Source organism: Alosa pseudoharengus, unplaced genomic scaffold (genome assembly GCF_046254945.1).
Source record: "Alosa pseudoharengus isolate Yale_2024_CS ecotype anadromous, Long Island Sound unplaced genomic scaffold, YU_APseudo_1.1 YU_APseudo_1.1_scf_10, whole genome shotgun sequence".
In the NCBI taxonomy this organism is placed as follows: Eukaryota; Metazoa; Chordata; class Actinopteri; order Clupeiformes; family Clupeidae; genus Alosa; species Alosa pseudoharengus.
Window position 1 is genome coordinate 36,832,796 of NW_027468565.1, and position 14,122 is coordinate 36,846,917.

The following is a 14,122-nucleotide window of genomic DNA, read 5'->3' on the forward strand; positions in this document are numbered from 1 at the left end:
TACTGTCATCACACCAATCTGTTTACGAAGAATTAAGTAACAGACATGTTTGCTTTACCTGAATTTGTGTAAATTTTATCAATTTTTCTGTTTCGGTTTCCCATTCCTTTGTGTGTGTGTGTGTGTGTGTGTGTGTGTGTGTGTGTGTGTGTGTGTGTGTGGTGAGAGAAGGGGTTAGGTTACATCTGCAAATCCTTGCGTCAGAGCAAGGGTCAGATTGGAGTCCCAATGTCAGGCCTACAGATGGACCCAGTCTCCGACAGCTGAACTAGCACTGCCACCTCGAGCATACAGACACAGACCCAAATACACACACGCACGCACACACACACACACGCACACACACACACACACACACACACACACACACCCACACACACACACACACACACACACACACACACCCACACACACAAACACACACACACACACACACACACACACACACACACACACACACACACACACACACACACACACACACACACACACACCTTACCTTTAATGGCACAAAACAAGCATTCGGATGGTAACACACTGCATGTAATGCAGGAATAGGAGAATAGGCTCTACTCAGTTTACTCAGTATCTTTAGTTTCTTAGAGTGCTGGACCGGACTAAGTGTAACTAAGTGAAAGAAGGGTGGAAGGGCTGTGCTTTGCACAAGTTCATTTTCATTTCAGTACACACACTGTATACAAATTTCCTCACAAACCTCCACACAACTTTAAAAGGAACACCCTGTTTAAACAGAGACAAGCAAAAAGAGGAGAGTTGCTTTTTTACAGTCAGAGCAGAGAAGAAGGGTGAGGAGAGAGAAGAATGTGGAAGAATGCCAAATATTATGCATTCATTTAGATTCACATCTGTGTCCCGGAAGGATGTGGATTCAGGCACATGTGTCCACTCACACACACACACACACACACACACACAATGCTGATGTGGGTGGTCTTACGTCCTTACTTACAGATGGGTCAACACTCGTTTTGCTTTATATTATGATTTGCAAGTAGGCCTACTGTATGTAGTCGTTCTGTCAGGATGTTTCTCTGAAATATAGGGCTATTGCATCCTATTGCAGAGCAGAAAATTGTACAGGAAATGTTTTAGAGCAATAACTTATTTGTCACGAATGTGTCATAGTAATAGGCTATCAGGGCAAAGGTTAGCACATCACTGTTCCATAACGAGTTGCCAGCATATCTACCCCACCCAGTGTTCACTGACAGAAGTGCGCAGACGGATCAAACGCGGAACCGGTGTGAGGGAACCTTAGCTAAAAATGGAGAGAAGAGTGGCACGAGAATTCAGACATAAAGTAAGAAAGTTATTTTTGTTGGTGTTCTTGTTTCCCTTTTCTCAATTCTTTCAAAAGCGCACCAGTTTACGGTTTGGACGTTAAGAGCCGTACACCTTGCGCAGGTGAATGGCGGAAGGGTTGTCAAGGCAATAACCAGTAAGTCTTGTTGACAGTTTTGCCGAGAAATGCGTCTTGTTATTAGCTTACTTCTTAGATGTTCGTGGACTGCACTTAATCATTTTCTTAGACAATGACGACATCTAATTTTAAGTGATACAGAGGTCTTTCTATTGTATTTTGGTCTTTAAATCTACACTCATTTTGTTTATCTTAACGCAGTTGGAGACGTGTATGGCTGTGAATTGTTCCACTTCTTTATTTAAATTTCATCGGTGGTGTCCGTAATAATATGATGAACCAATGTGTTTGATACATTTTAAAAGAGTCGTGCGTAGGCTAGTTCATAGGCGTAGGTAAAAAGATAAATGGTGTAACATCGCCAGCAGGCTACCACCGCAGGTTACAGGTGAAATGTTGGGCCGTTCCACTATTCTAAGCCCCTGACGTTTCGCCAGAAAATTAAACAAATTATGCTATCACAATGATCTTTTCTAAAAACATGTTGTCTAGAATTATTTGTTATTTCGGAAAGGAGAGTATAATTTACGAAAGCAAGGCAACAGCTTTTAAATGGAACAGGATACTGTATCACTGTTGGTAATATTAGTCTTCGGCCATCTGTTCTGAACAGACTCATACTCGAACACACATACAGAGAGGAGGGAGAGAGAGAGAGAGAGAGAGATGAGGGGATACACAAAGGGCAGCTCTGCATTATGTTCCCTGTGTTAGAGATGCTCGGTCAGCTGGAAGGAATTGGGTAGTTAAACACCCTTGCCTCAATTAGAGATGGCATTTCTAGCATGGTCTCTGTGAGGAGGAGGAGAAGGACTGTTCACTCCTGAACAAAAAGGCCTTGTATTTGCCTGTCCAGTTTCCTCTCTGGTCGTGTTTGTGTGTATGCCCCTGTGTGTGCTTTGAAGAGTTTCTTGTCAGGATATGCTATAGTTTTTATTTGTAAATCCTCAGTCTTGAGATTTTTAAAATAATAAGTATGATCTAGCATGTGGCTCTCCAAAGAGTGTTGATGTGAGACTGACTGGTAATAATGCAATCTTTCACACGCGGCTGCTTTATCACTTTTGTTCTTTTATTGGTCCAGAGTCCACTCTGTCATTGACTGGTCAGGACTCAAAAATGCACATCATAAATGTCTTCAGTTTGGGTCCTGCTATTTGGTCTTGCAGTGCGCATTTGTTTGTACAGTAGGACATGGTTTGCATTGTTAATACATTCACATCTACTTAAACGTCATCTTCAACAATAAGGCATGGTTACGTGTTAAAAATGGAACTGATGAATTGTCCTTTGAGCCATAGTTATGATAAGCTGTGATAACCAATACATTATATAAAAAAAAACTTTGCATGAAAGTCATGGACCACCACAAACAGATAAATAATATTACATTATCCATATACAGTCCACAAGACATTGTAGTCTTTCCTTATGTATTGAGGCATACAGAGGTTCCTGGTTTGCACGAGAGATGTGTTGTGGTGCCCTGCTCCTTTCTGGCGAGCGGGGGGTGGGGTGCTCTGTTTTGGCGGTGGAGGTGGTGGAATCAGGCTGTCTGAGCGCTGTAAGGTGACACTATTCACCAGCCTAACCCCCTGCTGTGTATAAGGCCATAGATGAAGCCAGTAGCTCACAGTCTTTATAAACAGGCCACCTGCCCAGGATATCGTCTGGACCACGATGGGGAAATAAGCAGCCGACACTTTGCCGTTATTGATCTAGATAAACACACACTCTCATTCACGCGCACACACACACACACACACATATGCACACACTGGGAAGGATCAAGAGCAATGTGCTACATCTGTGACTGGCCAAAGCGCTTCCTCAAAATATTTCTCCGGGAGCTAAGCCACTACCAGGTAAGGGGATTTATTGCTATGTCTGCTTTTGCATAGCACACACAATCTCTAACTATCCCTCCCATGGCCGGGGGAACAGGCTCCCGTAGGTGAGCTCTGTCCTGTGGGGGTTTATGGCTGCCTCTCAGGGCAATATCTGTGTTATGAGGGTTATTTGGTGTGGAGCTGCTCAAAGGTCACTTTGTCTTGCAGGTGGAGCTGCTGATTGCTAATGAAGCAGAGAAGGACTACCTGTATGATGTGCTGCGGATGTACCACCAGTAAGTCCACACTCTCTTCCCATGCCAAGATGCAAAATGGAACTTATGTTGTTTAAGATAAGAATGCTTGATTTTTCTGGACATTGCTCATGTCAAAGGATTTTTTTTGCCATGTAACTAATTTGATATCCCTGAAGTGAAATATATTTAATTTCGTTTCCTACTTAATTGCTACTCCAGAGTGGTATAGCTGGTTGAAAGACAGTTTGCAGTCATTGACCATAAAAATACTGAAATTGTAGGCTACATTTAAAATCACTGAGGCCTTCTTTTGTTATTGGATCCCTTTCAGTTCGATCATAATTTATGCAACCCTTTTCATTTTACTTGAAATCATGCTGATCGTTTGTCATCATTTCCCATCACTTCATATAAGACTCAAGGCATCTAACTTGTTTTTAAGAAGTAAATTGAACGTTGAATTATTTAACAATTACAGCAGGTCTTGATGCTTTATGCTTCTAGATCAGTGTGGAAGCCTTTGTGGCCCCTGGCTGTCTCAGATCTGGCTGATTCCAGACCTGTCTCAGCTCAGGGGCCTGTATCAGTTCAGATCAAAGTAGATGACGAGGCAGGGCGACTGGTTTACTCCTGAGTGTTCTGCATTGTCACTCAAAGTGGGCCGCTCGTTAATCCCTAAACGGAACCGCACACACACATGCTCATGGGGGAGGATTCGGTTTCCTGTCCAGCTGGCGCCCATAATGCCGCCTGAATGCCCACGGGTTCCACCTCTGGCAGGAGTTTCCACCTGATCTCATGTCAGGAGGGCTGACTTCTCTTCTCCCGATTGGCCAGGAAGTGGAGAGTTTCCACTGTGCTCCATCCAGCCGAGGCGGCCATTCAGAAAAGCCCCTTTTGCTCCTGACACTCGAGTCAGGAATGAAATGGCAACCATCAATGATTCATGAGATGAGTCTCAAAAGTGTTGCCTGACTAAATTGCCGTACACCTCAGGGCAAATGTTTATTACCGTTTATTTTGCCATTTTGTCAGTGAAGGTCATCATGATTTATGATTAATGATCTAAAAATCACACAATCCACGATATCTTCTGGGTATTACAAACAACTTGATATTCTCAATCAACAGAGGCAACAGAAAGTAACAGTAAACCAATTACTTTTTGGCAGTTAGCTCCTAAGACAAACTACTGAACTTTATATCAGACCTGCTTCAACCACATTGTTTATTAGATTACTAGCCATGTCGCTCTAATGGACTGCAGTCACATCAGCAGTAACATTCATTCATTTTTTTGTCAATGTTATACATTTGTTTTGCATGTCATATTAGCAGAATTTTACAATAAGCCTCTCGGGGGATTTCCTAGACGTCCAGTCTTCACTAATTTTGCAGTAATTAACATCTGACAGTGATATGGAGGTCGTAGCGAGTAGGACTGTGAAGTCGGCTGATATCTTCCCCCTCCCTGTGTAGGTCCATGGACCTGCCCGTGCTGGTGGGGGACCTAAAGCTGGTGATTAACGAGCCCAGCAGGCTGCCGCTCTTCGACTCCATCCGACCCCTCATCCCCCTCAAGCACCAGGTGGAGTACGACCTGCTCACCCCCAAGAGGTCACGGTGAGTATGGAGGAGAAGCGCTGCCTCCTTCAGTGTACCACAGGCAAAGGAAGGCCAGGGGAGGCGAGAAAAGGAAGATAGGGGTGGGATCAGGGTCAATGGTTGACCCTGTCCAATAGATGTAACTGCTGTTGGTCCAATCACACTGGACACTTGAGTATGATTCACTCTCCCTCTCTCCCCCTTTTATAGCTCTGTCATAAAAGAAGGGAGAAAAGACTGCACTTTGCATAAGTGCATTTTTATTGCACAAACGTTGAAACGTGTTGTCTTTTTAATGTCATTACATACAGTAACGTACAAAATATGGCACAGTATTCCCTTCAACAAACAGTCCCTGCTGGTTACAATGTTTATTAAAATGGTCTAAACCTACAGACCAAATATTACACTCTAATCACATATATAGCCTCAGGGTGATGATTGATGCCCAGGGCTAATTAACTAGGCGAGTGTAAATTAGTCATACTGTGTGTGTGTGTGTGTGTGTGTGTGTGTGTGTGTGTGTGTGTGTGTGTGTGTCTGTGTGTGTCTGTGTGTGTGTCTGTGTGTGTGTCTGTGTGTGTGTGTGTGTGTGTGTCTGTGTCTGTGTCTGTGTCTGTGTGTGTGTCTGTGTGTGTGTGTGTGTGTCTGTGTCTGTGTGTCTGTGTGTGTGTGTGTGTCTGTGTGTGTGTGTGTGTGTGTGTGTGTGTGTGTGTGTGTCTGTGTGTGTCTGTGTGTGTGTGTGTCTGTGTGTGTGTGTATGTGTGTGTATGTGTGTATGTGTGTGTGTGTGTGTGTGTGTATGTGTGTGTGTGTGTCTGTGTGTGTCTGTGTGTTTGTGTGTTTGTGTGTGTGTGTGTGTCTGTGTGTGTCTATGTGTGTGTCTGTGTGTGTGTGTGTCTGTGTGTGTCTGTGTCTGTGTGTGTGTGTGTGTGTGTGTGTGTGTGTGTCTGTGTGTGTGTGTGTTTGATTGCAGAAAACTGAAGGAGGTGCGTCTGGACCGGACCCACCCAGACGGTCTGGGCCTGAGCGTTCGGGGGGGGCTGGAGTTTGGCTGTGGCCTCTTCATCTCTCAGATCATGAAGGACGGACAAGCCGAAAGTGTGGGCCTCCAGGTGAGAAAGCACTCATACACTCATACTGTACACTCATTCATCAGGACTTTCAGCCAGAGTGTACCAGTCAACAAAGCTGTTTTTCAAAAAAAGTCATTTCCAGCTTGGAAAGATATATCTTGAGGTGAGACACAGAGAGAGCTGGGCCTGAAGTCACCCCATAGTGCCCAGGGCTGCGTGACATTGCCCGGCAAAATCTCATTGCCCTTGGGCATGCCGCGTGCCAACGAAGGAGGAGAAGTATAAGTATAAGTATATATACTCTTTTGATCCCGTGAGGGAAATTTGGTCTCTGCATTTATCCCAATCCGTGAATTAGTGAAACACACTCAGTTTACAGTGAACACACAGTGAGGTGAAGCACACACTAATCCCGGCGCAGTGAGCTGCCTGCAACAACAGCAGCGCTCGGGGAGCAGTGAGGGGTTAGGTGCCTTGCTCAAGGGCACTTCAGCCGTGCCTACTGGTCGGAGTTCGAACCGGCAACCCTCCGGTTAGAAGTCCGAAGCGCTAACCAGTAGACTGCCCATTTGCCCGTGACATTGTCCGGCAAAAACTCATAGCCCTTGGGCATGCAGAGTGCCAACGAAGGAGGACAAGGAAGACTGGGAGGGTGAAGAAGTGCACTGACATGGCGTCACCAAGAAGGCGCTTGGGGGAAAAGTGAAGCAGAGTCCTAGCTTGCAACAAAACAGAGGTTGACAAGCACTTTAGTATTGCTATTAAAGAGCTAGGCCACTGCTGACAGGATAACACTACCACAACCAGCTGTTTATTTACCTGGTGGGCTTTCACCAATGCATGGGACTGTCACCTGACGGTAGAACTAGGTAGGAAGCAGAGGGTTCCTATACTGAAATTTGGATATGCCTATACATAAATAATTAGCTGTCTTGGAGAATATACTTTGTAAATGATTATAGATAGTCTATAGTCTATATTATCTATTTAGTTAATATTGATGGCTGTTTCAGATACTGTATCATAATTGTTGATATTGACCAGATGCAAACTGAAATGTGTCTGTCAAATGAGATTGTGAGTGTTGGCATTTTGGCCCTATAGATAGCTAATCAGATCATTTGAGGACACACAGGGAGCTCTAGGGATATGTTCAATGAAACATAGGGACCAACAGAGGGAGACAGAGGAGTATTCATTTTGTTAGGGTCTGATGCTTTCCATCTTTTCCACACTGAATTTCACTGAATCTCAAAACAGCCTAAAGATCAATGCAGAATTTATGCAATATTGATTTTATTATGCACTCTTTTATGTGGTTTCTTTGCCATTTTAAATGATAAATTGTGCATATAGACCCTTTCAATCTGTTTCTAGAGGGTTTGCAATTTAAACGCTCAAAACTGTAGATTTGGACTTCAGCGTAATGGTCTGCAATCTGGCTAACGGCTTGCCGTGCCTTAAGGGAATGTTATTTACAGCCTAATTTGCAAGGCAGGGGTATATTCAGTCTAATGCCATATACACTAAAAAATCCACAAATTGCACATTGCATTCAATCTAGAGGCCATCCTATCTCATCTCTGATTGATTTGGAGTTGCCGTTTCAACACAACAGGCAATTTAGTGAGTAGAATTGATGCTGGCTACAGCGCAGCTTGTTTCATAAAAACGTCCTGAAGTAATCAATCACCTTGGTATGAAGGAGCTTCTCTGAGATGTTGGTCTAATGTCCTGCCCCCTCCCCCAACCCTGTCCTCTCCTTTTTGTTCTCCTCCTCTCAGATTGGAGACGAGATTGTCCGCATCAATGGCTACTCCATCTCCTCCTGCATCCACGAGGAGATCATCAGCCTCATCAAAACCAAGAAGATAGTGTCACTGAAAGTCAGACGTGAGTCGCGGGCCCATTCAACCCCCCCCCCCCTTGCTTTTCAATACCAGTCCCATTCCTCTTACAAAACAAAGGTTTCACACAAAGAAATTCAACGCAGAATGGACATGTGAAACCATGCGAACTGGCATGGAAGGAGCAGACAACAGTTCACTCCATTACAGCTCTGCGCTAAGAGCAATAAGCTTAGCAGAAATAGCCTACAAAAGAACAGCCTTTTTTCACTACATGTACACAGAAGCCAATGCTTATCTGGGCCCACAGCCGTTCCCTCTAGTCTGTCCTTTTGTTTGCCAGTGAACAGCAGGCACAAGTCTAATTCCCAATCCCTTCTGAGCCATAGTGTCATAATGAATCCTATGGAAAACTTTTGCGCATTGCTCAGCTAATGCTGCCATCATGGTGAATAGAGAAACTCATTACTTTAGCATAATGGTCACAACATTTTTTTGACTTTAAAGGCCATGTTTGTTTATGCAGTTGAAAGGCTCTATTCTAGTAAATCATTCTGAGTTATTGTTATTGTTTTGCCGACCCAATCTATTTTAACTGTAGTTATTTTCTTTTGCAGATGTTGGAATGATACCAGTGAAGAGGCAAGCTTTTTAATATAATTTCTTTGTCATTCTCTCTCAATGTTATTTATATATATATTTATGTTCAGGGTGAGTAGTGTTATTGAAGTAATTTAATACAGCAGTCCGTAGGCTACTTCTGCTTGATAAATCACGTCGTTTAGCGTCAGTGATGGGAATATGGAGCCTGAATTATAAATGGTGGCCATTCGGGTCTAATACTGCTTGTAGCTGTCACGGAACAGGACATATAGTTTATAGTTCCTGTCACACATGGCTGATTTAAAAGGGCATCATTTAACCCACAGCAGCTAACTGATCTTTGTAGAATAAATTATCATCGGCTGTATCAGGCGCGTAGTCAGGCCATATCATACTTAACATGTTTTATCTGTTAAATCTTTTATCTGTTAAAAATGGGTCCTCAGGCCAAAACATTGCAGCTTAGATAAGCATTAGCAGAAACTGAAGCCAGTTAATTCAGAAAATAGGCAAGGCATCATCTTACTAACAGGCGCACTGTAAATGGATTGTTAGAGTGCACTTGTCCACCTTGCCAAAGTCCACCTCTCAATGTCCCATAGCTCCACGGAGGACTCGCTGAAGTGGCAGTTTGTGGACCAGTTTATGTCGGAGTCTGGGGTAAGTGCCAGGGGGTATCACCTTGAGTCAGGTCTTTAGTGTCCTGTGCCTGCCCTCATCATCATCAGAATTACCATCGCTATCGTGGCTGTCTAGGCACCAATCTCACGGCGTGTGTGTGTGTGTGTGTGTGTTAACACTGTCAGTGCTTGTGCTGTTTGGCCTGTCCTTTTGTACACACACACACACACACCCACACACACACCCACACACACACACACACACACACACACACACACACACACACACACACACACACACACACACACATACATACATACCCACACACACACACACACACACACACACACACACACACACACACACACACACACACACACATACATACATACATACATACATACATACATACATACATACATACATGACATTCCCATACAGTACTGTTCCTCCCTGTGCTCTGCAGGACAAGAAGAGCAGTGTGGCTGGCCTGGCCTCCATTGGAGGAAAGGAGATCAAGGAGAAGAAGGTCTTCCTGAGTCTGGTGGGCACCACAGGCATGGGCATCAGGTCAGCCTACAAACACTCTGTGGGGTTTAAAAATATGGGAGGAGTGTGTGTGTGTGTGGAGGAGAACAAGCAGGTTGTTTTTGTAGCCTCAGACAAAGCTCATCTACAGTAAAAAAAAAATCTCCATTTCATGTCAAATTAATTCCAAGGCTTGACATAGGCAAGGTGGGAGTATAAACGAGATATGCAACAATCTTGCATGAGACGAAGAGTCTTTCCTCTTGCAATAACAGGAACGTGTATGACCACACCTTGGCACACATTGACCATGAATATCAGACATATCACGGACCCTTTGATGTTGAGACAGCATGTCGGTACATTTTTCACAGCATCTCGAGTGGCCCACGGCAGAAGCCAGGGATCTACATTAGCAACGTGAAGCCCGGGTCTCTCTCTGCTGAAGTGGGACTGAAGGTAAAGCACCTCAGCCTGTCATAGCACATGTGTATTGTAGCAGCAAAGTACTAGCTACAATCCTGTCCATCTAACCACAACATTCAGGGAAAGATTTTCTGGGTGTCTTGGATGTTATGAATATTACATAATAAGGTAGGGTTAAAGTCAAACAAAAGAGGAATAAAAAAAATCTTCTTTTGGAAATGGATCTTAATGCCTTAATTTAAAAAAATGAGGAAAAATCCAACCTTTAAGGACACCATTTTTTTTTTTTGTAAATTAATAATGTATCGTAAATAAAAGAGTTCAGATGCAAAACCCTCTAAATCCGTCTGACCACTTTTCTTTTAAATGAGCATTTAGGCTCCTACTGTATATGTTTTTGCCTATAAATTGATATTTCAGACTAGGAAAAGAGTGGCATTTAGTTGGTTTTGAAGTTAAATTATTTGATTAACGTATACTATGTCTAGAGATTAGGATGGTTTTATTTCAGTTAGCCTAATAGCTGGTTTGATTTGCATTGAGAGATGATCTTATGAAAAGTACCCCATGCCAGTCGTGAGATATGGTAAAGGGTATGTGATGATGTGGGGTTATTTTAATTCCAAAGGCCAAGGGAACTTTATCAGGATGTATAGTACACTGGATCCATGAAATAACTGCCTCTATGGGAATTCAACATAGGTTTAACATAGGGGTATGAATACTTATGCACACTGTATTTTAATGAAGAACATTTATTTATTTACGATACATTATTCACAAAGAAAATTGGTGTCCTTAAAGGTTGGATTTTTCCTCATTTTTTTTTTATTAAGGCATTAAGATCCATTTCCAAAAGATGATTATTTTTATTCCTCTTTTTAGTCAACTTTAGCATGGGGCTTAGCATTGTTTTGATAGTACACTCTTAAAACAAATGTGTTGTCCCTAGCTGGACACCACAGAGATGTGTTAAAAAACAGCACAAGTTGTGTTGTTTTCAAAGCAAGCTGTGTTGTTTTCAACACATTCGTGTTAAGAGTGTAGTGTGCCGAATTATGTGATCATTTATGATCTGATGTGTGCATCTGTCTGTGTACATGTGTTGTATATTAGATGGGTGACCAGATTGTTGAGGTCAATGGGGTGGACTTTACCAATTTGGACCACCAGGAGGTAAGAACCGTTGGCCTGAAAATCACTTTGGAAGACAATGACATTTGGTTTGGCCACGGTCATCAATTAATTGTTTATGAAAATGTGATAATTAAGATCAATGCAGTATTCTTTCATTCATTACAGATATTATGCACATGAATCATATGTATTTTTTTTCTTCTTGATAATCCGTGTACATGTAGTAAAAGTGATCATATAAACTATGTTATTACCTGATGAAATATATCATTTCCTCTTGCAGGCAGTTCGGGTGCTTAAAAGTAGCAGGAGTTTAACCATCACAGTTCTCACTGGTGCGGTAAGTGTCTTAACCAGTTATCACTCATGGAGCAATGCCTCTATCTGCTCATGTGAGTGGTGCGAAGAAGTCTGGAAGCTGACATACACACATAGTGTTCCCACTTGTATGAAGGCAGCAAGCTGATGTACACATAGTGTTCTCACTTGTGTGAAGGCAGCAAGCTGATGTACACATAGTGTTCTCACTTGTGTGAAGGCAGCAAGCTGATGTACACATAGTGTTCTCACTTGTGTGAAGGCAGCAAGCTGATGTACACATAGTGTTCTCACTTGTGTGAAGGCAGCAAGCTGATGTACACATAGTGTTCTCACTTGTGTGAAGGCAGCAAGCTGATGTACACATAGTGTTCTCACTTGTGTGAAGGCAGCAAGCTGATGTACATAGTGTTCTCACTTGTGTTGCTCACATGTATTAACTTCCTCTACCTGAACACTGTCACGTCCGTAATCCGTATGTCTATTTGGAGTAAATGTAAGGTAAATTAAACATCTATCAAACCTGTGTAACAAGGCAATTATATAGCGTTTTTACTAGGGCTGTCGATTAAAAAAATTAATCTAATTAATTACATACTCTGTGATTAATTAATCTAAATTAATCGCATATATAATTTTTGCTGTGAAAGTATTTTAAATATTTCAATTCAAATTAATCATTGAATAATCAGCATTAGTGACGTTAAAGTTAAAAAACTCTTTTATTATTAGTTTCACTGTTCAAATAATTGCCATAATAATCTATGATATGACCTAATATGCTGAGGAAATAAATTCAAAAGTGCTTAGGGAAGAAGTTTTTTTTCACATACAAGGCATTTCAGGACACAGATATAACCTAGGGGACACAATGAAAATAAATTAACACTCCCCTCAATGTCAACACTTATTTCTTTGCATTGATGTGCGACTACAGAGTTGATGAACTCCGGTGATATGCAAATCCTTGCTGCAGACATTGCAGAGGACTTTATTTTCAACACTTTATTTTTTATCAACACCATCAGGCCGTTTTTTTAAAAGTAAATGTTCCAATCAATGATCCAGGCAGCACATTTTCTTCTCTCTCCTTCATTTTACAGTCTAATTTTTACTGACTAGAACGGCTCGGGGTCAAAGGTCATACGGAATCGATTAATCTGCACTCATTTTTTTAATCAGTTATTTTTTCTCAAATTAACTAATCGAAATTAATCAGTTATTTTGACAGCCCTAGTTTTTACTAGAGAGGCAGGCTGCACTAAATGACTCATACAAATCTGATAACTCTGTCCCATTTATGGAGGCGGAGGAGAACAGTATTCATGCGCAGACACAGCTGGGGTTCATTTACTGAGATGTTCTAGTTCACTCTTACATTTCTATTAATCATTTTACCACTGCAGTCTCTCTGTGGCATTATGCACTTGAGAGAGAAGAATCAAGCCCTGGTAGAAAGGAGTGAACAAACTAAGGCAGTAAGCAAGTAAAAGGTGCCACTTCAATAACGTTTTTTATACGACTATTTCACCTTCAATTTCCCCTTGGGGATCAATAAAGTACCTATCTATCTATCTATCTATCTATCTATCTATCTATCTCTCTATCTATCTATCTGCCACATTCAGATAGATCCTCCAAAATTTATTGACCCTACTGTATATAATGTTAGCTTAAGTTTTGGGCCAATAATACTTAATTAATACTTAATAATCTAGTACCTTTCTGTCAATACAAGAGGTTGTTGAGTTTAGTGTTAAGGGTATGTAGGTGAGGGTTAGTAGTGAATAAAGGCACAAGATGTGTTTAGTTTAGTGTTGAGTTTAGTGTTAAGGGTATGTAGGTGAGGGTTAGTAGTGTATAAAGGCACAAGATGTGTATGTAAGTTATACTTTATTTAAGCGATAAGCCCCGAGAGGCCGTAGGTTACGCTGATTCTACAACAGCTAAGGGCCGTTGTTAGGCACGACGCGCTAGCGGCCTAAAACCCCCCTTAGCTGTTGTAGAATCAGCGTAACCTACGGACACGGGTGGCATATTGCTTTTCTAAAACTGTTACTATAAATACCTGGCAAAGTTTCATAAACAACAGCATCGAACTTGATTCAGCCAATCACAATCAAGGACCGGAACTATCAGTTTTAGAATGTCCTGTAGGAAATTTGTCCTCTGCATTTATACCCATATATTTATTGTCACATGGTCTTAAAGACAGTTAATGGAAAGTGAGGGCAAGGGGTCTTTCAAAGAGTTTCACATATTTGTTGTACCCTTATGGGCTCATGTATCAATTCTATAACCTAAAAATACAGAAGACACTTGAGTCAAGGCTCCTCTAAACCTGCCGAGGACTGTGACATTGCCTGGCGTCATTGTATATTATATTGCCTCTGACATTGTCATCGGGAGCTGACTTAGTTACTTGAAAGTTATT

At 42.0% G+C, this 14,122-nt stretch overlaps 1 protein-coding gene across 1 annotated transcript in view; it reads left to right on the top strand.

Moving 5' to 3' along the window:
- The first annotated feature begins 1,241 nt into the window (after positions 1-1,241).
- ush1c (Usher syndrome 1C) overlaps positions 1,242-14,122 on the top strand; it is a 34,925-nt gene continuing 22,044 nt past the window's right edge. Inside the window, exons 1-11 of the mRNA XM_076302408.1 lie at positions 1,242-1,321; positions 3,499-3,566; positions 5,007-5,150; positions 6,109-6,247; positions 7,993-8,101; positions 8,673-8,697; positions 9,261-9,318; positions 9,755-9,849; positions 10,182-10,266; positions 11,350-11,409; positions 11,654-11,710. Of these exons, the coding sequence (XP_076158523.1) occupies positions 1,286-1,321; positions 3,499-3,566; positions 5,007-5,150; positions 6,109-6,247; positions 7,993-8,101; positions 8,673-8,697; positions 9,261-9,318; positions 9,755-9,849; positions 10,182-10,266; positions 11,350-11,409; positions 11,654-11,710 (876 nt within the window). The 5' untranslated portion in view covers positions 1,242-1,285. The remainder of the gene's footprint in view (positions 1,322-3,498; positions 3,567-5,006; positions 5,151-6,108; positions 6,248-7,992; positions 8,102-8,672; positions 8,698-9,260; positions 9,319-9,754; positions 9,850-10,181; positions 10,267-11,349; positions 11,410-11,653; positions 11,711-14,122) is intronic.